Consider the following 25,491-nt stretch of genomic DNA (forward strand, 5'->3'; position numbering starts at 1 on the left):
AGCGCTCGGTTGTCTCCATAGTCATCAGAAACCTGTGCATTGTTCCTTCCCTGCCTCACTCTAGGAGCGCCTCCTGCTGTCCTTGCTGCCAGCACACATAGCCATGGAGATGAAGGCCGAGATCATCCAGAGACTGCAAGGCCCCAAAGCTGGCCAAATGGAAAACACAAACAACTTCCACAACCTGTACGTCAAGAGGCATACCAACGTGAGGTGAGGTGCGCGGCCCTGCCCCCGCCTCTCTGCAGTGCAGCTCTGCAGAGAAATTCCAGCTTCTCTGGTGTCCAGCCACCGCTAACGGCTTCTCAGCGGGGTTGTTACCTTACAGGACCCACTGGTCACTTTACTTGCGGCCTGGTAAAGCCTTGCTTGACCTGGGTGACCTGGCCTGAGGAGCTCATTTCTGGTCCTGTCTCTCATATCCTATTTATGGCACAGCTCAAAAGGAGGAGAATGAGGTCCTGATTTTGACCCAGGGTCAGATGACAGGATGACCTGAGACAGGGTTTTCAGGCACAAGGGCTGATCCCCTCAACATGGGCTTTCTGGGGGGCAGGGTTTCTATGACCGCACTGCAGCCCAGGGAGCTGGGTATTGGCTTTCCACTGGGCATAATGGAGTTCTGGAGTACTGCCAACCAGTGGCCAAGGCCCCAGGGGACTGATGGGTACCTGAACCAATGCACTGTGAAAGTTAACTGCTTTTCCAAGACGAGCATCATCTTCCTTACAGACCAGGGAGCCATTGCTGGAACTGTGGTACCTGGAAAAAAAAAAACTACCAAACAAACAGCCTCATGACATCCTGGGGTGGTGGCCCAGGAGAACTGGGTGAGGCTCCGTTTCCCCTGAACTCTGGAGAGGACCCCGAAGGGCCCTCACCCCAGGCTGAGCGGGGAGGGCTCCTGGCTGTACCCCCTGATGCCCAGCCATGGAAGAGCAACATTGCTCACTGATTGCTGTGCCCCACCCGTTCTCAGAACCTCATCTTTTAGGGCTGTGTTGTTCCATTCACTCACCTTGATGTGGTGATCAGTGTGCGTGCCGGGCATGCACACCAGGGCTCATTCGCCATGCATTGTGGTGATGGCTTACTTGTCAGAGAAGCTGTGTGGCCTCTATTTCAGTACCAGCTGCCATCACAACCACATAGGGCGGAGTGTCTGTGGGAGGTGAGGTCCCGTCTGTCCCTCAGCCCAGGCGCTCCACCACCAATGCACGTCTCTCCTGGACCTTAACGCTCATGACAGAAAAACAAATTTAACTCAAACTTGAAGTACGTGGCCACAGCTGCTCTCATTTGACACGAGATCTTAGCGAGGACATGTGATATGTATGACTCAAGCACGTGACGGTGTCAATGTGAGGTTAGAAACTCACTTCAGGGAGGACCCGATAGAAAACCACACTGCACATGGAGAAGGAGCTGAGTTAGCACTGGATGTGTGAGAGAAAACCCTTCCTATGTATCAAGAATGTTTATACATTTGAAAAAATGTCCCCATCTTGTGGTTTCTGTGGCATTAGCTGGCCGTGGTTTCCTTCAGGTGGTCTCTTTCGTGGTTTGCCAAGCCTGTCTGGCAGCTCCTCTCTGTTCTCTGACGCCTGCTCACGAGACAGTCATTCACACATGAGCCGTGTGAGACATGCATCTCAGTGTAACTTTCCCTGGCCAGCCTCCTCGTGGCATTTAAGACATTATCACCAAATTCACAGGCAGTTGAATTAGTACCTTACCCTTCACTACTAAGAGGAAAACATGGTGATGGCTTCCCTAACAAATACAAACATTCAAACCCCGACCCTCCTCCTGTCCCCGCAGTATTTTGTATGCAGACATCGTGGGGTTCACCAGATTGGCCAGTGACTGCTCACCTGGGGAGCTGGTGCACATGCTGAACGAGCTCTTCGGGAAGTTCGACCAGATTGCCAAGGTGAGCACAGATTTCCCCAGGCGGGAATGGGAGGACATGCAGGATCCTAGCTTACTTGACCTCTATCCATGATCAGTATCTTCCCTCGGTCCTGAAAGCGCCCTCCAGCGACATTGCTTGTACAATGCGTTGGTTTTATTTGCCATCCAGTCTTGAGGTGTCTTAAACTTGTCTCCAGGATAAGAAACGCCATTGCATATAATTATTGCTTGTTTTCATCTATTTTTAAAATGTCTGGTTATATATAATTCAGCACACACACAATAAATATGTGCAAGATGATGTGATGCCATTTGCAGTTCTTGGAGCACGGGTGTTATAAAGTATGCCTGTAGGCATTTCTGTGTCAAGGAATTGCTTTAATCATCCTTTTTTCATATTGTTAGGTAGGCCTCTGAATGAACCCCTGAAACTGGATAGATACCAACTGGGCCAGACCGTTACTTACCATTGTCTTATTTTTATGCTTTGATTTTGTGACACTGGATGTGATGTCCAGATTTATCATGTGTGGCAGACTTCATGCACAGCAAGTGAGGACAGGCTATGACAAACTGCGTGAGCCCTTGCTTGTTGGAGCTTCTAGGATGGGTAGAGGCAATGGACAAGAGTTGTTTCCTTCCTTGCCAGTTCTCTCTTAGCATTGTTTTCACCAAAAATATTTCCTTGTGCCTATTACATGTAGAAGTGTTGATTATAAATTCAGCTCCATCTTAAATATCACATACCCTTTCAGTGAAGCATGTTAGGAACTAATCTGACCTGTATATGTGAGAATATCCATTCTTGGGCTCCGCTTTCCAAGTGTTTGTGTTTTTTTTCTTATGCTAAATGACAGCTCTCACAAGAGACTTATTTTTTAGTAGTAATAGCATTTAAACTCAGCTTGGCTGGTGCTCTACTACTTGAGCCACACCTGAAGCCTCACTTTTTGGAGATGGACTTTTCTGGGTGAGCTTCAATCCCTGATTCTCCAGGTCTCAGTCTCCTGAGTAGCTCAGATTACAGGCATGAGCCATCGGCACCCAACCCACAGGGGACTTTTAAAAAGTCAACGAGAGCATAACTCTCCTTCTAAACTTTACAAAGTCCGGGAGATGGGGATTTTGTAGGTGTTCATCAACAGAAAGGGAAAGGTTGAGATTTAAGTAATAATGTGGAGGGTTTTCTAGTTCTTAAATATTCATTTTGGGGGAGAAGGGCTCCCCAGTGAAGCCACATGAGGATCGTGATGGTAACATGGGCTCACTCGCGCTCTCTCTGGGTCTCAGTGTCCAATTTCCCCTCCCTAGGGGCAGCTGGGTCACGTGGGATGGGATCCACCCTCCTTCAGTGGGATGGCATTTTACCCTGTCACACAGCAGCAGGCCCGGCACTCCATGAAATCAAGACCAATGTCTGCAAAGAGTTTGGTAGGACGCACTCATTCACAACAGAAATAATCCCAGCGACGTACCCTGACCATTGTAAGGGAAGAATGACTGGGCCACAGCTGATTCTATCTAGGTTGACTCTGCTTATCCGATTGTCAAAGGGGCAGCGATCCAACACCATTCCCTGGCTCCCAGTTCAATAATACACCCGTAAAGAATATGATACGCAGGTACCCCAGTTTGTTGAATGTTGCAAAGACCACATTGTAAGCCAGAACACTCAAATCATTGCCACTGTTATAGTCACCCCCAAGATCTCCAGATCTACTGCTTCATACTCTGTCGCTTACTGAGTGCACATCCCAGAGCTCATGTTTACCTGATTATTATAGGAACTATCTTTGAAATGTCTGTGTAGGAAGTGTGGAGGAAACACGGGCAATAGGTAAAAGTTTGCTCTTTCTTATTTATGATTTTGCAGTTAGAAATGCAAGGCGTGCTATCAGCAGTGCTATAAATAAGCAGGGAAGTGCACTGTAGCCTGTGAACAATTCGTTAGGCAAAGAAATATGTGGAACTTTCCATAATCCTAATGTGTATTTAAGAGCAAGAAGATGCCATGTTCATTTTATTGTCTGAAATCTGTTCCCTTAATACATTAGCTTCGGTGAGTGCCAGAGGGAAACGTTAGACTTTATTTTTGTTTCATTGTACCAAAAAGTCCACAAGCTATTTGAAAGATTCAAAAGATGCATATGAATGCTTGATCTATATACTATAAGATGAATAGAACCCAGCCAAGGAAAATAATGAGTTAGTCAAACTTTGTATTCCAACAGTCTCACCTAAGATGAGAATTAAATTTAAATTACTTGGCCATGTTGAATGGTGGCTTATTAGAGGTAAAGATGTTTATCAGATGCTGCATGTCTGTAGCAGCAATCTGCTTTAGGTTTAACATAAGTGAAGAAAGCCATCGCACAGCAGAGAATGGTGTAAGATGATTATAATTCCGATGGAGTGCTGGCCTTCTATTCTGGTGTGAACAATTCAGCTCTGCACAGGATGTTGCATTTCCTCATCTCCTTCGGAGATGTTCTGACTAAAGAATATGATCCTGTCCTCATCCTCCTCTGCTCATGCTGAGAGAAAAACTCTCTCTCTTTACTTTTCCCTGACAACCTTTTCCCTTATTCTTGCTATTTTGGAGATGAGTTTTTTTGGGGGGGGCGGTTTTTCCTGGGGGGAGGGGTGTCCTTTCCCCTCTCCCCACAGGCCACACCCCCCAGGGCAGGGTTAGGAATGGTAGCACTTGGTGGTGGTGGGTAAATCTGAGTCATTCTGCAAGTGCCTCATGCAAATGAGATTCTGTGATGCTTTTTTTCTTTCAGGAGAATGAGTGCATGAGAATTAAAATTTTAGGAGACTGCTATTACTGCGTTTCCGGACTCCCTATATCGCTCCCGAACCATGCCAAGAACTGTGTGAAAATGGGGTTGGATATGTGTGAGGCCATAAAGTAAGTGCACCGTTTTAACGCCCAGCAGCTTTGAGTCATGGTCCTGACCTGGAACTACCTCTGCTTTTCCCTTGTCTCCGAGCACTGAGTGCCAGGCTGTGCTTTAAATACAAATATGCAGACACTGACTGGCAAGTGAGTGACTCAGTCACGACCTGCGTAAATGCCCAGAGTCAGAATTGTGAATTAGAAATACATTTTGTTTGTTTCAGAGGTTTTTCTTTTAAGTGAACATCTTTTGTGATCTTAAAGAGAGTCCACACTCAAAGTATTTCTCAACACACACTAAAAAAGGAAACCTACTTTTTACTACTAGACTGCAGTGAAACAGATCTTTCATCCAGAAGTGTTCACTCAAAAGTCTTCTGTTTGTGAATATACTTTGTTCATGTCTATACTGGTTTTCTGCATTGTACCTATATTTTTCCCCATGATTCCAGAGAACACTTGCTTATGCAGGAATATGTTATCATAGACACACAGTTCTGTAATCCCTGCACTCTAGAGGATGAGCAGGAAAGTCGTCAGTTCAAGGCTAGCTAGGTTGCACAGTGAATTAAAGTTCAGCCTAACTGTTCTCCCCATCTCAAAAGAGAAAGAATGATGCTATCAATATTTCTGATGAGGATAGGGTAAGCATAAAGTAAATAATGATTTCTACTGCCAGTACTGTCACGCATCTTTCCGTAGTAACACTTTCTGTAGATGTCAGAAGATTCTTCTCAATAGTAATTTTTTTTCTGCTGATTGCATAAACAAAGACTTTTCGTTTGCTGAGCTGTTTGATTGTCTATGTTAGTAATGATTTTTCCCTATCCTCCTCACATGGTGTTTGGTTTGGTTTTACCTAAAAAGGGTGGAGATAATGTACTTACTGGTACGGTTTCTTATCTTAAGGTTATTCATATAGGGCAAAGTCAGAAGGCAACAAACCTGGTGTTTAATCACTGTGTATATTGGCCATGGTCCAGAAAGTGACTCCAAGGTTCATAGGTAGTTCTGGGCAGGACTTCTGGGCAGGGAGTAACAGGGCAGCCCAGTGATCTCCAGAGGCCGAGATCTCCCAGAGGAAGTGGAGAAACCTAGTTCCGCCCAGGGCTTCTGCTCAGCAGCAAACCGCAGCAGGTGCTGTTGGGCAGCTGGAGGGTGGGAAAGAGACAGCATGGAGGTAAGGAGGAAGAGGAGCCACATGGACTCAGTTTCCCCATGAGACATGAATTACATGAATAGCCATGGTCTACTTGCTTCTTCCTATAAATAAATAATATACCTTTTCTCATGCAGAAAAAGTATTTGTTTGTTTTCTTACAAAAGTGAGTGACTTTTAGTGGCTAGATGAATCCATTGTACAACTACTTATAGATAATTTAAGAAATAACAACATAGAAAGAAAATTTAGTCCTAAGAACTCATAGATTCCGCCAACTTATCTCCTTCCCTTGGAGGCCATCTGGCCGTCAGTTTCACACTCAAGGTGAAAGGCTTCCATCGGTGCGGGTTACTCTGAAAACTTTCAAATCAATGTGCTGAAGAATTTTATGGAGAGGAAAATTTGTGCGTACATAACATAAAGCCCTCTCTTGTACAGAAACTTGTTTTTCTGCTTTTGAAGTGCATACTTTCCAATTCCATTAAGCTTAAATTACTACAACGTGTACAAGAGCTTTTAGAGAGAAAAAAAGAATTTACACTGCATTCATGAGCACGGGCATTGGTTCAACAGAAACTTCCTTTTTCATAACACTGCCTTATTGTGGTAAAAATCTATGAATCATAAATGTCAGCCTTCAGACCAGTGGCTGCACAAATAGTTTATTGACAATATCATCTCTCCTTTCTTCCTCCTGAGTCTTTTCCCCACCCCAGGCAGAAACTTGTACCCATTCCTCACCAACTCCCTTTCTCCTCCTCCTCCTCCATGCCTGCCCTCTCTGCTCTACTTTATGTCCTTAAGTAGGTGTCCATGTTAGATATCTCACATAAACAGAATCACAGACTGTAGTTTCCTATCTGCTTCTTTCGCTTAGGTCTTCTGACTCTATGTACATGTCTGCACCTCATTCCCTACTTATGGCAGAGCTGTGTTCCGTTATCTGTGACTCACCTTTGCTGATGTGTCAGCAGTATCTATGGTGTCCAGATGCTCAGCAGCAGCCACAGCAGCCCTTGTGTCCCTGAGCTCAGTCTCCAGAGGGTAGAGAGAGAACGACGTCTCTGTGTCCCACAGGCCCACCATGTGGACCAGGGACTCCACCCTTGCCCTCTGTTCTACATGACACCCGTGACCTAGGAACCAATCATGTGCAGCTTTCTTTTTCTCATCAGCAAATCACGTATTTTTTTCTGATGCATAAAATAATTAATTTGTATTTTTGGCTTGCAAAGTGAAAAGATGACCACAGCACTGTAGGTCAAGATATAAGCGCACACCCTCAGTGAACTGGGAGCTTTCCTGACATGTATAAACTGTGCCCTAGGGGTAGCCTGGGCTTGTCTTATGCCTGATTGATAAAGTCACATCAAATAGCGGATTGCTTTGTTAAATCCCCAAAAAGAGAGTGACAAAAGGCCAACCTAGCCAGCCCCGGAGCTTTCGTCTCTACCCTTTCTCTCTCGAATGAGCCCAGCATCTCCATGTCTCGGAATGAAATGGGGAGCATAGTAAAGTAGGAGAACTTGCACCTCTCTCAGAAAGCCATTTGTTTTTATCTTCTAAAATTATTGTAGCGTGCTCCGATGATATCTAGTATGGTATCACGTAAGCATGACGTATCACTTTCCGATGTTGGTGACCCAGGGTGCTGTGACCCGGGGAAGGGTCACTGGGTCCCTTCCCGTCACTGGGCAGCGCAGCCCCGATGCCCACTCTGGGGCCTCCCTGCTGCTCACGTCCTTAGCAGTGATGTGTTTGATGATGAATGCTTTTTGTTGTTATTGTTGGCAGAGAAAAATGTGCACTGCCCAATATTTTCATTTCCCTTCTTTGAACTTCTACACATGGCTGTGCCCGTGGAGAGGGTTTTGCTCCCACTTTTTCTTTCTTTCTTCCTTCCTTCCTTCCTTCCTTCCTTCCTTCCTTCCTTCCTTTCTTTCTTTCTTCTTTCTTTCTTTCTTTCTTTCTTTTTGGTGGTTCTGGGATTTGAACTCAGGCTACACGTTTAGCCTTTTTCGTTTCCGTTATTGTTTCCAGTTAGAATCCTGTGCTTTTTACCCAAGCTAGCCTCCAACCACGAGCCTCCCTTAGCTGGGATTGCAGGCACACACCACCACACACAGCTTATTCTTGGAGACAAGGTCTCACTTGCTTCTTTTTCTCAAATCTGGCCTCAAAATACAGTCCTTTTATCTCTACCTCGAGAGTAGTTGGGATTATGGGCATAAGCCACTGTGACTGGCTTTCTAAAGTATTTTTACAAGAAAGTTTAATTAATTTCCATCATATAGTATGCATTAGTAAAGCACTTTTGAAAAGTGTTTTCCTCTTTTTCTTAAAGAATAGACACAATTGAAAAGCTGTAATCATTATAAAATGCTCCTTATTCAGGCTAAAGCCATTATTAAGCTCTCGACTAAGCTGCATTGTTCTCTCCTTAGCCGAACTTACTCACTGGGGCATAGAGCTCAGGAAGCAACAGAATTACAAATGACAGGCAGGGCTCTGACATGAGAACGCAGTGTCATATGACTCCAGGGTGAATGCACAGTCAAGACAGCACATGAAAAATGGGTGCCTGATACATGGTTATTAAAGATTGCAGTCCAGAGCCACCTCTGGCCACAGGTAGGGCATTGTGTTTCTCTGTGGGGAGGCCGGGAAGGAACGCCCAATCTCAGAGCCCAGGGAGCAGTGGTGCTTAACAGGAGGAAGAGAGTCTGTGACAGCATTTCTGAGAAAACCAAAATGGACACAATGCCAGGGAAATTGACTATGAGTTAAAGAAAGAAGTCAAGGCTGCCAAGTCGTGACTCCACCTCTCTTGTCTTCAGGAAAGTGAGGGATGCCACGGGGGTGGACATCAACATGCGTGTCGGAGTCCACTCTGGGAACGTCCTGTGTGGCGTGATCGGCCTGCAGAAGTGGCAGTATGATGTGTGGTCACATGACGTCACCTTGGCCAACCACATGGAGGCCGGAGGAGTCCCAGGGTAAGGCCAAGGCTCACATCTGCCTCCTTCACCAGGTGCAGTTACTATGACTGCTCAGTGGACAAACAGCTGTTGGTCTCAGACAACCTTTCCTGCCTGTGTGGTACCATGGCACTTGTGTCCAGGAATTGTTTAAAGTAAGCAGAAAAAGACGAGCTCTGAGACACACTCTCAGTAAACACTAGAATGAGCAGCGATCACATATCAAAGTCCAGGTTTGGTACCAATTTTTTTTTTCGATAATATCCCACAAACTCTCAAGTCCTGATTCCACTGCACTTACAACCCTTGTTAGACTGTGGAGAGGCCAAATTATAAAGCTTTACTTATTTGCAAATTTGTAAGTAGAGACCTGAGTGAATGATTTTTAATGCCATTTAGACAGGACTTCTTTCGAGTAATGATGATGTCTAAGCATTACATTAGGACAAGCAATGGTAGCATCCTTCGCCAGTTAGAGGTCAAAAATGGATGAACAAGAGCAGTCATTTGGAGCTGCAGGAGCGCAGCACTGAGAAAGAAAACCTACGCTTTCATACAGTGCAGTTCTTTCTCAAAAACACATTCAATGTGCATGTTGAAAGATACCCTTGCATGCAAAATTTCAATTGACCATGTTTCCTCAGCCATCATTCACTGAGATATCATTCATGGAGATGTCTGTGAGCGCAGAGAGGTTCCAATATTAGAATTTCATGGCCTCTAGGAGTCACTCTCCAAAATGAAGGCTGATGGAATGGAAACTATAGTTCATCTTTCCATGAACACTCCCACCACATTCCCTACATTTGTGGAGAGACTGTGGCTGAAATCAAAAACAAAGAGAACCTGTTTACACTCACCTTTTGGTATCGTGGCCATATTGTGACCATCTGCTTTTGGAACAGACGTGTTCACATTTCTTCTGTCACCTTGGAGCACTTGAATGGAGCTTACAAAGTGGAAGAAGGAGATGGTGACATCAGAGACCCATATTTAAAACAGCACCTGGTGAAAACCTACTTCGTCATCAACCCCAAGGTCAGTGTCATTGAACAGAGTCTGTGATTAGCCAATGATTGCTGCAAATGAAAGGGAAGAGGAGAGAAAAAGATTTATAGGGGAAGGTGCTGTTCACCAAGAATTAGTATTGTTCTTTGCTAGTGTTTGCCTCTAAGTGATTGTAAATATCTTTAGTGGCTTAGTTGTGAAGATGTGTTGTAGTCATGAATTCAAATGTTGACTAAAGGAATCGTTGAAAGGCCTGGGCTGCCTGTAGCAGCTGGGTACTGATGTAGGTTGTAGCCTGGAGTTGTTGCGTATCTGTCAGTAGTGGTCAGTGTATATGTGGGGTGTATTCTCATTATACACAGCCTTGATGCCTGTAAGCACAAAATAACAAGGATTTTGCTCAAATCTTCAAGACATAAAAATCCAGTAATATGAAAATAGAGTGAAATGTACAAAGAAAAGAAAAGAAAAATTGTTTGAAGATTAACAAATGAATCACTCATACCCACCTATGAGGATGTGCATTTACACACAAACATGTTTTTGTAGTGTACCATGGAAACTCCCATTAGCAGGAAAACAATCCCAGTAGTGAGAAGTTGTGTCTGCGTGTTCACACTACGTGGCCGGCCAGACCCATGTTGTCAGCTGTCCTTTGTTTAACTCCTCTTACATTCCCACCCTATAAATGAGTGTGATCACTAGTTACAAATTAACACTAAATTTTGAATGTTAAAGCCCTCAAATTAGACAGCTGGTGAATGGCAAAAATCTTGGTACGAAAGACTTCTGAGCAATGAAAATTAGTGTCACAAAAGAGAGATCAAGTTCACGGTGTTTACTCATGGTGCTCTCCTTGATAGTCAGATTTCTCCTTTGGAGAAAAGTTTCCAAGCCTCTCAAGACTGACCCTGGGTAGCTGGGTGTAAGCAGTGGGAGGCGGGGCATGGGAGAGAGCATTATGGTCTGTAGAAGAACATGAGAATGTCTATGTGTGACATCACTCACACCTAACCATTCACAAAATCGTAGATGAGCACATGCTGTTGAAGGGTTTATAAACATGTCTATTCGTACGTCTATTGTTTTTTCCCTACATTTCTGCTGCTGGTAAGTTTGACTATGGGGCTCCATGTGCTGAAGGAATGAAAGTAGAGCTGTGAAGAGGGTGGGTTGATGCTAGAAGCACTGACTTGATGGATGCATGCTGAAACAGGGAGGAAGAAGTGGAGGAGAGGAAGGGGGAAGGGTAGGGAGAGGGGGAGGAGGAAAAGGAGGAGGAAGGCTGTGATGCACCATTTGTGATGCTGTGTTTCTGACCCCAAGGGTGAGCGCCGGAGTCCCCAGCACCTCTTCAGGCCTCGTCATACTCTGGACGGAGCCAAGATGAGGGCCTCGGTCCGCATGACCAGGTACTTGGAGTCCTGGGGAGCAGCCAAGCCCTTCGCCCATCTGCACCACAGAGACAGCATGACCACGGAAAATGGGAAGATCAGCACCACGGTGAGCCCCCTGGACGCTCCCACAGCGTGGCTGGTCCCCAGCAAAATGCTGCGCCCATCCTGCAGCATGAGGCTTGTCTGTCACCAGCGTGACCCACCAGGGCTCTCTCAAAGAGGGACAGGGATGTTCATTGTCCTTTAGGTCTATTGTTTAAAACAGATAATAATACCCAGCTCTAACAGATTTCTTTAACCAAGTTCTTCCTTTCATTCTGAAGTACAAAGCCTTAAACAGCATAATGAGAAGGCAAGTATATAAGTAGTGTGATTAAAACCTGTCTGTACAAAGCCTCAACAGCCCGCTGAAACTGTGGCAATGCACCACTCCCACTTCCAACCTGGAGAAAAATCCCAGAGTTCCTTACAACAGGGGTGTGTACACCAAGACATCAGCATGGGAGCAGGAAGACAGAAAGACGCGCAGGAGCGGAGGGGGAGGAACACAGAAGATACTTGTTTCCTTGTGGCACTAACTCTGTTAGGGATGTAGTTGAGATTTTAAAGAAATTCCAGGTTGAATGGTGCTCACTGGCTCCACACAAGAAACATGGTGGCTGGAAGTCCCATCTTCCCTGTGCGTGAGCCTCAGGGTCCTCCAAGGTCACCTGAAGCCCAGCAGGTGGGGGCTCCACATTCTTGTTTTGGCTCGATTGTAGCAGTTCCTCCCACTTCCCTTCATCTTTTCTCAACAAAGCAAGCAATGTGCTGCCATGGGGGACATGGGACCCCCCAGTCCATGGGGGAAATTGAGGACAGGCCCTGGAGTTTGCATCCTAATGCCCAGGGAGAGACCATCGGTAGGAAATGAATAATGATTGGGATCATTTCAGGTGCTGCTCACAGCCACAGAGAAATAAACCAGAGGAAGTTACTGAGAGTGAACCAAGTGGCTGCTTCTGGGTGGGGGGGAGTATTGAGGGAGGGGGTGTCTGGGGAAGCCTCAGGGAGAGAAAGAGGGAAACTGAGATCTGGGAGCAGGGGAACGAGGGGAAGGCCAGGGACTCGAAGATGGAAATAAATGTGTTGTCCACAGTGGGCAGAGGAGGCCGGAGCCTGGGCAGAGTCGGAGGCAGAGCGCTTCTGTTGTTCTCTTGAGTATAGTAGGGGCCCACTGGGATCTTAAACACGAGAGGAACATGACAGATGTGTGTTCTGGGTTCTAGGAGCAGGAATACCCAGTGAGAGCAAGGCCCTTGCGCATTGGTTGCAGCAGTGGAAGACTTGAAGACGTGAGGCTACATGGCAGTGGGGAACGGGTGTCTGGGAGACAGATGGCCTCCCTAGAGGGGGATGTCTGGTTATTTAAGACGGGGTAATCAGGGGTTGGCTAATGGATGTCTTTGGGTCTCGTATGCCTCTTAGAGACTTGCGTGCAGCAGGGAGGTAGAAATGTCTAGACCCCAGGGAAGAGTCCAAACTGGAGAAGTGGCTAGAGTCTCCAGGTTTCCAGTGGTGTCTGGACCTGTGAAACGGGGTGAAATCAAGAAGAGGGTGTATCAAGGAGGGAGCCTGCAGGATCTTGGCCAGTTAGAAGAAAGCATCCCGAGACTCTAGTCTCCAGTGGCCAATGAGCGGATTCATACCATTCTCATGAAAATAATGAGTTAGATATTTTTGCCTCATCCCAATGCTTTCTAGTCCTCATGCCTTAAAATTTGCCACTAGTCGAGATTTATTACCCATCAGCAGTTGGTGGGTTGGTTGGTTTTTAAGGAAATGAAAATCATTTGTAGTTTGTCATCTGTGGTTATCTATGTTATTTCTTAAGTTTGCCTGTGGGGAAACAGTGTTACTTCATCGTGCTGTGATTTCCTGTCATGGTCTCCCTTGCTATCTGACCATCTCAGCCTGATAGTCTAAATATAAACGGGGTTTTCAATCTGGATTCACATTTATGGTTGGGAGCTTTTCTTCACATGGTAATTAAGTGTTACTGAAACGATAATCAGCATAATAAAAGAGGAAAGATGTTACAGCCATTATCATCGCAGCATTCTCCTTGGGAGAATTTTTATCTACTAATAAACTTCTTTTTTAATACAGGATGTACCAATGGGCCAGCACACTTTTCAAAATCGCACATTAAGGTATGGTATATTTTTGGATTTATAATTTTTAAGGCTTCATGCTTGTTGTGTATTTCTAGAGTAATTGTCATCAATTATAGTCATTTCAAAGATGCCTTCTAAAAGAGCAGCTACTTGTGAAAAGCCCTATTCAATTGTATCTAGCTTCTTAAAGGTAAAATCTTAGTGTCTTGTTATTAGAATTAAGAGAGAGAAGGAAAATGCCACTTGGGAGTCACTTTGGAGTATTAAGTTGTTTTCTTGAAATGACTCTTCTTAATATATATTACAATTCAAATTGTTTTAAAATGAGTTGCTCCAAAGTAGTTTTTGTGCTAAATTCTGAATATAAATCTAGTCCAGCTTTTCTATGGCGAAATTAGAGCTGACCACTTTTGAAGAAAATATGTTGCATCTGCGTAAACTATAAACACACATGGCCACAACACATTCTCTAGAACATTTCCAGATTCTTATTTGCTATACTGGGTTTAATTTGTATGTTGTGCAAAATTCAAAATTCTAGCATTGAGTTGAAATATTTATAGTCCTTATGCTAGGAAGAAAAGCAAGTTCTTGGGTTTTGTTATTGTTGTTGTTTATTTGTTTGTTTGTATTTCTGATCCTATGGCTTGAACCCAGGGCCTGGGTACTGTCCCTGAACTTCTTTCGCTCAAGGCTAGCACTCTACCACTTCAGCCACAGCACTGATTCTGCCTTTTTCTGTTTAGTTTATTGGAGATGAGTCTCACAGACTTTCCTGCTTGGACTTGCTTCACACTGCAGTTCTCAGATCTCAGCCTCTTGAGTAGCTAGGATTACAGGCATGAGCCACCAGTACCTGGCTAAGTTCCCTAGTTTTGAAACAGTTCATTCAGTGGCATATACTGTACTTTACAAAGAGCTGGTGCTAATCTGAGCCATATTGTGGATCCAATGAAGATGAGAATACATGAACCATACAGCCACTTGGAGACAAGCATACATCTGATCACCCATCCTTGAAAATTCCCTGGTCTTTCTCATTTTAAATTCCCTATCTCTGTGTCATCTGTGTCTTACTCCCTGAAATTCTGCTTCAAGAATCTGTCTATTGAGATTCAGCGGAGCATGCTTTGTGGAACCCCAGTAGGATGTGGGCAATGTCTTCTGGGATGAGCAGAGCCAGGAGTTGCATGGTAATTAATCATCATTTTCTGTACAAGACCACAGACAAGCTGGTTTTGTGTCTACTGGGAGGTAGATGTTATTCCATGGTTATTTTGGAAAGGAAGGAGGTAGGCATCATGGTGCAGTAGAATAGTTAGAGCCACGTGTCAGCTGCGGCTGGAGCCAAGCTTTGTGCACAGGCTACGTGACTCGGAGCCTCCTTTGCTGACCTCCTCTCTGTCCTGCCGGCCTAGCAGTACTGATTCTACAACTGTTCTGCTTCCTTTGGGGTTGTTGGCTTTTTTTTCCATCTCTGAGAACTATGGACAGAAAGCTGCTCTTGAGTCCGGCTCCCTGGCCTTCCTCCCACCTCCTGGCTTCTGATAAGCCTCTGTGAGACTCCAGGCTGGTTCGTGCACTGGTGTCACACAGCCCTTTCCCTGCCTCCTTAGGTGGAAGTGCCCAGGCCTGTGGTGGCACAGCCTGGGAAGGACTCTGGGATCAATGAATGGAAAGAGGGCTGGATAATCAGAGCAGGGGCCAAGGCCAGTGCAGACTGGGAATCCGCCATGCAGAAAGGCAAAGGAAGTCCCAGTGAGTCAGCCGGGAGCCCCAGGCCTGAGGATGTCAGATCACGCACACAGGAGAGGCTCTCAACCAGGGACTGCAAACTTCCCAAGAATCTGTGTCCCTATAAGTGCTCTGTCACAGCATGCTTCTACTGGCTACTCACCTGTCACATTAACCGGCTTAGCCCTGCACAGGCACTATCTCAATTAATCCTACCCAGAAGAACAAAGGCCTCACCCCTGTGGGCCTGTCATAACAAAGACACACATTTTCCTGAGAAATTCCTGGTACCTGCCCTGCTCCACAGTAGTCTTTGTGAAAAAGAAAGCTATTGAGTTGAAGTTGAGGGACTCAAGTGCATTGTAGGACAGACAGATGGACAGATCGACGGATGGAAGGATGGATGAATGGATGGATGGATGGATAGACGTAGATAGATAGATAGATAGATAGATAGATAGATAGATAGATAGATAGATAGACAAGGATGGAAAATAATTTGCTTCCTTCAAATGATTTGGAATTAGATACGCTAAAACCTCTTAATCATGTTTGCTCAATATGAATAGATGAACCTTCACTGGCCTGTTTAAACCAGCAGGAGCAATGCCACAGATCTATAGCATAGAGCCCTGGAAGTGGAAATCCACCCATCTTATTGGTGATTCTGCAGCATTTAATTACAAATAAATAATAAATGTGATGTTGTATAGCTCTTCTTATCTATGTCTAGAGGCATTCTTATCTCAGAATAGTATTACTTTTATTCCAGATTAGGTCTATCCTCTTAAACAAGGAGAAGTAGAATCATGGCCAATCCTAAAATAAAGCACAGCCCCATGAAGGCTAAACTGTGCTTTTAATGTTTGCCGTAGATATTTCAATTTCAAAAACAAAACTTCCAACTTTTTTCTCTTGTTCAACCATTCTCATATCATTTACCAAGTTACTTTGGGGGAGATACTATTATTTGACCCATTTCACTTAGAAATCATGTTATATTATGAATAAAGATCATTTACTTTGGATACCAAATGAAGTTGTTTACAAACATGAGTGATTGTGTGTGTGTGTGTGTGTGTGTGTGTGTGTGTGTGTGTGTGTGTGATTACTGAGGATTGAATTTAAGGCCTGGGCACTGGCCCCTACCTTCTTTGCTCAAGGCTTGCATGTACCACTTGAATAATACCTTTATGTCCTTATTTTTGCTGGTTAAAGAGATAATTTCACAAACTTTCCTGACAAGCTGGCTTTAAAAGGTGCGATCCTCAGATTTCAGCCTCCTGAGTAGCCAGGATTACAGGCATGAGCTACTGACACCCAGCTTGCAAGGTATTGTGTGGTTGCTGAGGTTCCCCTCCCCCTGACCCCCAGTGGAAGGAGCAGTATTGGAGGTTGAACTCAGGACTTGATGCTTGCTAGACAGGAGCTCTCCCACTTGAGCTATTCTTCTAGTCCCTTTGGCATTAGTTATTTTCAAGATAGGATTTTGCTTTTGCCCAGGCCAACCTGGGCTTTGATCTTTTGACTTGTGTGTCCTTACATTGCTGATGATAACAAATGCATGCCAGTGCCCAAACATGGACTGGGTAGTTTCACAAATGTTTTAAACCTGGCTGTCCTGGCACCAACCCCTACTCCCACCCCACAATGTCCATCTCTCACATAGTGGGGATGGCAGGTTGGAGCCATGGTGCCTAACAAAGAGTCAAGCTTTGATATGCTTAAAATGGCACTGTAGGTTTCCAGGTTCTTTTGAACTGGCCAATGAAAGAATTTGTCAACTAAACCAAATGCTTTCCCGGGAAGTTCCAGATCAGAGAACAGTTCATGGAAACAGCAAGTCAAAGGCAAATGCATCTCTTCGGGAGAGGAGTCCTTGCTCATCAACACCAAGTCCATGTTTTCCGTATTGACTTGCAAAGCCTCATGAATTTCTCTCTCTGTGCACAGCAAGCCAACCTCTTCACTGTAGCAAACCCTCTGGTCAGTTCCTTCAGCTCAGACTGTAGATGTGTTACCTGAGAAAGCCTGCTGATGGGTTATGGTCAGGTTTCAGCAGCAAAGAGAACTTACTTGGCTTAATGTTTACCTTAGTGCTGATACGCCCACCCATAATATTTCATTTTTTCATCTAGAACCAAGTCTCAGAAGAAACGATTCGAAGAAGAGTTAAACGAAAGGATGATTCAAGCCATTGATGGGATCAATGCACAGAAGTGAGTAGTCCTTCGTTTTTTACTTTATCTTATTTTAAAGCTGACTATTTAGAACCAATGTCATATTTTCCAAAAATGTTTCACAGTTGACTGTAATTTTTATCATGACAAAGTGAAGATTTGGGGGGACAATCCATTCATTTTCCTTATTGTCCATCAACTAATAGTATTCCTTTTCTTTAAAAAAAAAAAGCAAAGAACAGTAAGAGCTGTGGAGGAAATTTTTACCAAGTCAGTTATTATTAAAGAACAAGAGAGGTACAGTCTCAAGTGTAGAGAAAATTGCAGGCTAAAATGCTAAGCAAGAATCTTGATGAGGAAATCTCCAAACTGTGCTGTTTGACACTATGTGACACTCTCCATTCAAAATGTACTGATTATCCAAGACATCAGATAACCACACACAGTGCCCCAAGTCCAGGACAAGTACTTGGTGTGAATTCACAGCACCAAAAGAGGCACACTTGTTCTCTAGGAGAAAAAAATATTATTCACCGTGTGAAACCAAAAATTACCCCTAGAATGTTTATAGTCTACAAGATGTAGGAGCAAAAACAATGTGTTTTATTTATTTTGGAGTCAGTATGGATTTGAGCTCAGGGCTTCATGCTTGTAGCACCTGGGCACAGAGCCCTTTTTGCTCAGCTGTATTTTCCTCCAGATAAGCTTTTGTATTTTTGTCTGACTGATACCAGACTGTGATCCTCCAACTAGTGCCTCTCCTGTAGCCGGGACTGTAGGCATAAGCCAGCACACCCAGATTAATTGTTGAGATAGCATCTACTGCCTTTTTGCCCCACCTAGTTTCCAACCACCATAGTCACAATCTCCGACTGCTGAGATTAGGATTACAGATGACAGCCATTGTTCCCATTGGGGTTTCGAGGAATAATTTAAATGAGATAGTAGCTTCAACACCCTGGAAAGAATAGTTGCACTCAGCAAACTGTGCATTCTCCCTGTGCAATCGATAAACTCACCTGGGTCATAGAGAAGCTCACCGTCTTTGAGGAACTCAGAGGGCAGAAGGCAGATGACTCAGAGTGGAGCCGGCACACATTAGAGTCTCACTGATGTGGGATTGCATTTTAATGAGCTCTGGGAAGTCTCCACCAAACGCTTCACAAAAAAGTTTCCCTACAAACAGAAACCTACGAAATGTTTAACTTGGAAATCAGCTTCTGAAAAGTATCGATTATTTTCACGTAGGATTCTCTGCCTGTAACACAGAGCCTTGGGTATCACATGGGTTTTCAAAATAGAATTCTGTTGTCGATTGTTCCACCAAATGCTTAGAATATTTACAGGGATCATGGCGGGGAAACACTCAAATGTGTATGTGTATGTAAATTTGTATGTGTCCATGAAACAAAGCATCTTGATCAGGCTGGAGCTGAACCTCAGTTATGCTGAATGTTGGATCATCATCTGCCTAGAGTTCGTTATGGGCTCCCAGCCATCCCAGAGTGCACCAGCAGCAGTGCCCAGGCACAGACCATGAAAACTGTTCTGGCTCTGTCCCATCTGAAAGTTCTCCACATCACCAACCAAGAAGCAAATGATTACCTGTCATGCGCCAGAAGCTGAAGCTGGGAGTCTGGTACCGGATAGCACAGGGGGAAGGACACAACCATCCCACCAGCCCTCCCACCAAGAAAGAGCAACCAATGCTCTGGCACCCACCAGCCTAACACCAGAGAAGTAGTGATAGCATTTAACTGTTAGTTATTGTCCTTATCACTCTCATCACTATTGCCGCCATCATCATCATCATCATCATGAGCTAGGCTTTGAATCCACACTAAGCATGGACTAATCCAAAACCTTCTTTAACTGCTTCTGCCTTCACCCTTAGGCTGTTCATGCCGAAGGGTGGCTGTTGGCTTTATGTTATGGCTGCTTTTGAATAGTCCATTTGGTTTGTCCATCCAGGCAGTGCCATTCTAAGCAAGGCTTCTTGCTAGTGTAGCTGCTTTTCTTGTGATTTTTCACAACATGTTTTGCAAATAAAATAGAAAAAAATCTTCTGTACTCAAAAAAAAAAGAAATAAATGTTTTTTGGTGGAGGCTCTTAGGTGCATATATTTTAATTAGCATCAAACATACTCATTAACTACACTTGTTTTTGATGTGATGTTTCTCTGATCTTTTAATTTCTACTTAAAGATTTGATTAGAGATCTGCCCTTAATGTACCATTTAGTTATTTTTGTACCATTTACTTGTCTTTTGCTATTGACAGAAAACAGTGATTTCCATGCAGATTTGTTTATTCACTCATTTTATTCATGTAATAGCATTTGCTGAGCGTTAGACAAACCAGTGCACAAGCCTGCCTCTCCTGGGGCTAGGTACATGATAGAGGGGGGAATCTCTCTGGGCTGATAAGAACACTAATTCTATGAGCCAGGCCCTGCCCCTCACCTCATTCACTCTCGTCTTGATTGCTTCCTCAGTGCAGCCATGCTGGGGTTTGCTCTTCAATGTGTGAGCACAGAAGGGACAATAGTAGGAAAATGATCTTCTCACTACTCCCATGGGTGAAAATTTATATTTGTAACCCCAGAAGGATTTCAGTGAGGGCAAGGTGCACCCCTGCTTTCCTTTATTTATTTGGCTTAGCAAAAACAATCTTAGTCTAAATCAATAAGGAATCACTTATCGTATACACTAGGGATGGAATATAATTTCCCCATGATATAGACCATCTTAGATCAGAGAAAATATCAGGAGTCCATGAATAAAACACACACACACACACACACAATACACACTCCCACACCCACTTCCCCTCCTCTCTTCTTCTGATTCTCTTGCTAAGAATAATATTTGATCTTATCAACCTAGACAAATATTTCCTATTCAGAAACCACATCATATGAAGTCTCTGAATTCTTACAAGTCATTAGGGGAATGTAGTCCCCTTCAGAGGATTCACAGAGATGATTAAATCAGTGCTATGAACACATTCTCCTCAGTGTAAGGACAAGGTTAGGACCATCACTTACTGCATCTGATCACACTGGACTTGCTGTGGAAAAGAGGAGTAAGAGCAAGCTTTGATTTGATGATGTCTGCCCTTCCCATTTCTGCATTTGTTGGAATTTGGCCATTTCCCTTGAGTCCCTGACTCAAGAGGTACCTTAGGCCATGGAGCACTGTTAGTGGAGTCCCCAGCCCCCTCCTGTCCACCCACAGGACAGAAGCACAGGAGGGTAGATCCCCAGGATAAATAAGCTGGTTTTATTTCTACTTTCTGACCTTCATTCCTATTTTGCTTCCAGGCTTATATTATTGGGGAACATTTTTAAATTAGATTTTTCTTTCTCAATAAAGAAAAGAACTGTTTATAGTAAGTTACCACAATACATTATTCATATTCTCATAAATACACAGTATTAACCATCAGTATGGTTAACATTTATCTCAAATTTTATTATCTGGAAATTCTAATATTCATTCATCCTTGGTTCCTCCAACAAGTCTCATAAAAGCAAAGAATCCAACAGCTCTACAACAGGCACATTAAAGAAATGCCAACTGTTTATTTCCTTAATGCCCAGAGATTCAGTCAAGCAGTGAATTTGTGTGTGTGTATGTGTGTGTGTGTGAGTGTGTGTGTGTGTGTTAGTCCTGAGGCTTGAACTCAGGGCCTGGGTACTATCCCTGAGGTTTTCTGTTCAAGGCTATTGCTGCTCTAAAACTTGAGCCATAGGTCAACTTCTAGCTTTTTTGGTGGTTATTGGAAATGAGTCTCAATTACATTCCTGCCTGAGCTGGCTCTGAACTGAAATCCTCAGGTCTCAGCCTCCTGAGTAGCTTGGATTACATGTATAAGCCCCAGTCACCAGCTGGAGCTCACTTCCAATTTCAGTCACTGGAAAAGACTTCAGTGCCTCTGATAAAGTGTGCATGTCAATAGTTTAGTCATCTGGATCATTCAAACTGGTTTCAGTGCACATTTGGAAATGAATGTAAGAATGGCAAAGGGACCTCCATACTGCTTTCCAGAGTGGTCATACAAGTTTACATTCCCACCCACAGTGTAGTAGCATTCTCTTTTGGCCACATCCCTGCCAGCATCTGTTGTTACTAGGCTTCTTGATAAGGGCCATTTTAACTGGGATAAGATGGACTCTCAATGTCGTTTTGGTTTGTGTTTCTTTTATGGTCAGAGATGTTGAGTGGTTCTTTATGTGTCTATTGGCCATTCCCCCTATGATCCATCAATCTCACTCCTTGGCATTTACCCAAATGACCACAAAGAAGGCCGTACTAAAGCTACCAGCACAACCATGTTCATTGCAACATTATTTACCATAGCTTAGATATGGAACCAAACCAGATGCCCTTAGTAAATGAATGGATCAAGAAGATACAATATGTATACACAATGGAGTTCTATACTTCCATCAGAAAGAATGACATTTCCCCATTCGTAAGAAAATAGAAAGACCTGGAAAAAAATATATTAAGTGAAGCAAGTCAGGCCCAAAGATATATAGGTCGTATGTTTTCCCTCATTTGTAATAACACACAGAACCCAATTGCTAAGTGCCTAGGACAATATATAAGGAAGCATATCAGGATGAACTCCAAGAACTGGAAACCAGAGGTTCTTATTATGTCCTGTATGCAGTTATTTCTATTTTTTCTTTCTATTTTAGTTTTCTCTGGCCTTTGTCTTGGATATAAGCTTATCTGATCAGTGGAAGGGAAAGGGAATCACAGGAACAGCAGAACAAAGGCTGAAGTGATGCAACAATGATACTCAATAGGCACTATGTTGGAAATGCACTTTACAACTTGTTGGGAGGGGAATGGGGATTGGTAAGCAGGAGAAAATGAGGGAGGGAATAACTGTGTTTAAAAAGAAACATACTCATTATCTTACTATGTAACTGTAACCCTCCTGAAATAAATTTAAAAAAAAAGAATGGCAGAGGGCTCCAAGGTGACCTGAAGATGTCCCCTCTGCCAGGGTAGCCTTCTAGGTTGCTATAGAGATAAACAGAATGTGGCAGGTAAAGCTACATCTAGAGATCTAATTTGGAATCTGGAGAGACTGAATTTGATTGACCTGAAGAAGAACCAATTCACTCTTTGCTGTTCTTATCTGAGTCTTTTCACCCTAATACCTCAGGATTCAAATGTACAGAAACATAGTGAATAGTTGAAAGTACTCTATTAATTAATTCATGTGAGTCAGTGACTATTGAAATACATACAAATATATTCTTGGAAGTTTATATAAAACATAATTTTCTCCTTAATGTATAGTATAAATAGATACAAATATCAAATACCTGTATCTAAATGTAAATGTAAATATGCATATATACAGTTATATAGTATCTATAATTTATATAAATATAACATTAGTATAGGTTATGTATTGTATATAATATATATATATACCAAGACAAAAACAATATGCATATATGTCAGATCACTGAATTATTTTAAATTACAAAATTCTTTTATTTAAGCAAAGACAGGAAAATAGGAGTCTAATTTTCTAAGTGACTAATGACTCAAATAAGGCAGGAATATTTTTATTGATATTTCCAAATACTTTTATGTTCAGAGTTAGGTTTTGTCTTAAATCCCAGGGCGTATAGGAGGTGTATCTTTCCATCTCGCATCTCCCACTCAGGGGTGTGTTTGATTTCGCTGTGAGCTGTGTGACTCCACGCAGTGCCTCTGACACCACATATCTGTTTCTATTCTGCTAGTAATTTTGTGAGGCATTCAAAAGTAAACTCTCAGAGAATCAAGTTATTGACATGCTGGGAACCTCTTAATGACTTATCTCCTTAAAAAAGTAAACTCTCAGAGAATCAAGTTATTGACATACTGGGAACCTCTTAATGACTTATCTCCTTAGCCATTTGATTTGAATTGTTGAAGTGTAAATCTGACATGACCGTTTTCAATCTGAAAGTTTTGAAAAGGACAATGCATGAGCAGGCATGTCATGTTTTCAGATCCCATGAACAATCTCTGGATACCACACCCACTAAAGCTGGTACTATACACTCCCAAGAGACTATTCCATGTGGGATGATGTGTAATCAAGAGAGAAGTCATTTTACAAAGAATAGTTCCAGGTGTTTGGCTGGAGCTTTGGTTTGATGATTTCTGTCCTTTTTTTTCAGGCAATGGCTCAAATCTGAAGACATTCAGAGAATCTCACTGCTTTTTTATAACAAAATCCTAGAAAAAGAAGTAAGTCATTTTTTTGTCATCAAGTTCAATCAATTTTTTTTCTGAAGTGGTGGTTCTGAATTCCTTCATGATTTTCTTTGTAATAAGAAACATTTGAACTACCTTGGACTGTATCAAGACCTCTTCTTGCTTGTTCTGTACTTCTTTGCAGACATTGTTTCAGTATATTTCTTGTTAGCAACTCTGACTTTGAATTCTCAGATTCTTAGCCCTCCTGGTAGTAAATGGTATCATGTTCACAATATGTGGCCAAAGGAAAGGAAAGAAGTTAATGCCAAGTTTTCTGTATGTGTGATTGTTCTCTGGGAAGGCTTTGCAAACACAATCCTTCCATGTAAACTTGCAGTGTAGTTACAAAAATTGCTTAGCTATTTTGGCAAGAAAATAGAAACTTTACATTCAACACCCATCCAGAAAATTTGAAAACCCAAACTAGTACGTTTTATACATCTAAACACTTTGACCTTGTATCACTCCAAAAGTTCTTTCAGGCAGAAGCAAAAGGAGATGTTTAGTTTTTATGGATTTGAAAAAATGAATTAAGTCGTAATCATCTTTACTTCATTCACCTTTTGTGTTGGTCTAGAGAAGCAGTAAGATTCAGAAGCACTTTCTATCATCCAACAATGTGGTCATATAATTATGTACAGGCTTAGACACAACAGAAGGAATTATGTGAATGAGAACATTCGTATCATCATTATGAGAGTCAGCTCATTGCTTTATGAAAAGTGAATGAAAGTATCAAAAGTCCTTCTAAAATCTGTCACGGTTAGATTTTAAGATACACGCTTACCACTGAGGGACTGCAGAAGGCACTAATGACCCTTACTATCCACCTTGATAGAGGTCCTTTTCCTTAGCTCACACTGAGATGAAATTCCAACTCAATCTTTGCACAGAAGCCTGAAATGTTAAAAGATAAAGTGTAATGAATGCATACTATATAATCACATTTCAGGTAGATGCCAATATAGCTTCTTCATCTGCATGTAAATTTTCCTGGCTACTAAGTCACAAAATTCATTTTAAAAAATCACACCTAATAAGAAGAAGGTGACCGTTGTGTGAAATGTAGCTTTAGGGCAAATTTGTAGCATGCTGATGATTAAGCCATCCACCCATCCCCACGCTGTGCGTCATGTACCAGGAAGTGCAAAGGCAAACAGGCAGCCAGGAAGTGGGTTTTCCATCAGCCAAAGGAGAGCCATCCTTCATCGCCAAAACTCAAGTGGATCAAACCCAAGAAACGCATACATCCGTTTTAGGTAGACAGAGCCACTCAACCCGACAGTATTTCTGGAGGTTTTGATGACATTGTCACAAAGAGGTATTTCCTTAGATTGTATTACTAACTCTTTGGGGGAGGCAGTGGAGGGCCATGTTTGAGGTTTGGGATTCAGTCTTCCTGATGAGAGTAATGGCCTCATGGGTCAGTCAGCCATTTCACCCTGCAGTTCCTTTCAACAAAATCGGGGAAGCAGCCTTGGCTTCTGCCTTACCTCAGCGACATAGTATGTAAAGTTTCTGGAACACCTTAAGGGCTGTGTGAAAAGGGATCAATCATCATCATCATCACTATCACCATCACCATCTTCATCATCACCATCATCATCAGTGCACTGGTGCTGGTTTTGTGTTCATTAGAAGCCAAACAGGGAAAGCTGTTGAGGTCGGGAGCCAGCACCAGCCAGCTGATGGTCCAGGATGGTAGGCAGCCCCCTGGGCTGTGAAGGCCCCTTCTGATAGTGACGGACTAGAGGAAGCTGGCAAAAGCCCCCAAGCCAGCTCAGCAAA

General features: G+C 43.2%; 1 protein-coding gene across 1 annotated transcript in view; it reads left to right on the forward strand.

The window, feature by feature from the left end:
* Adcy2 (adenylate cyclase 2 (brain)) overlaps positions 1-25,491 on the forward strand; it is a 319,852-nt gene that overhangs the window by 221,693 nt on the left and 72,668 nt on the right. The window contains exons 4-12 of the mRNA XM_013013878.1: positions 65-213; positions 1,822-1,933; positions 4,698-4,825; positions 8,813-8,971; positions 9,859-9,991; positions 11,288-11,464; positions 13,507-13,550; positions 17,387-17,467; positions 23,625-23,694. Coding sequence (XP_012869332.1) covers positions 65-213; positions 1,822-1,933; positions 4,698-4,825; positions 8,813-8,971; positions 9,859-9,991; positions 11,288-11,464; positions 13,507-13,550; positions 17,387-17,467; positions 23,625-23,694 — 1,053 coding nt within the window. The remainder of the gene's footprint in view (positions 1-64; positions 214-1,821; positions 1,934-4,697; positions 4,826-8,812; positions 8,972-9,858; positions 9,992-11,287; positions 11,465-13,506; positions 13,551-17,386; positions 17,468-23,624; positions 23,695-25,491) is intronic.

Source organism: Dipodomys ordii, unplaced genomic scaffold, assembly GCF_000151885.1.
Source record: "Dipodomys ordii isolate 6190 unplaced genomic scaffold, Dord_2.0 Scaffold21, whole genome shotgun sequence".
Lineage (NCBI taxonomy): Eukaryota > Metazoa > Chordata > Mammalia > Rodentia > Heteromyidae > Dipodomys > Dipodomys ordii.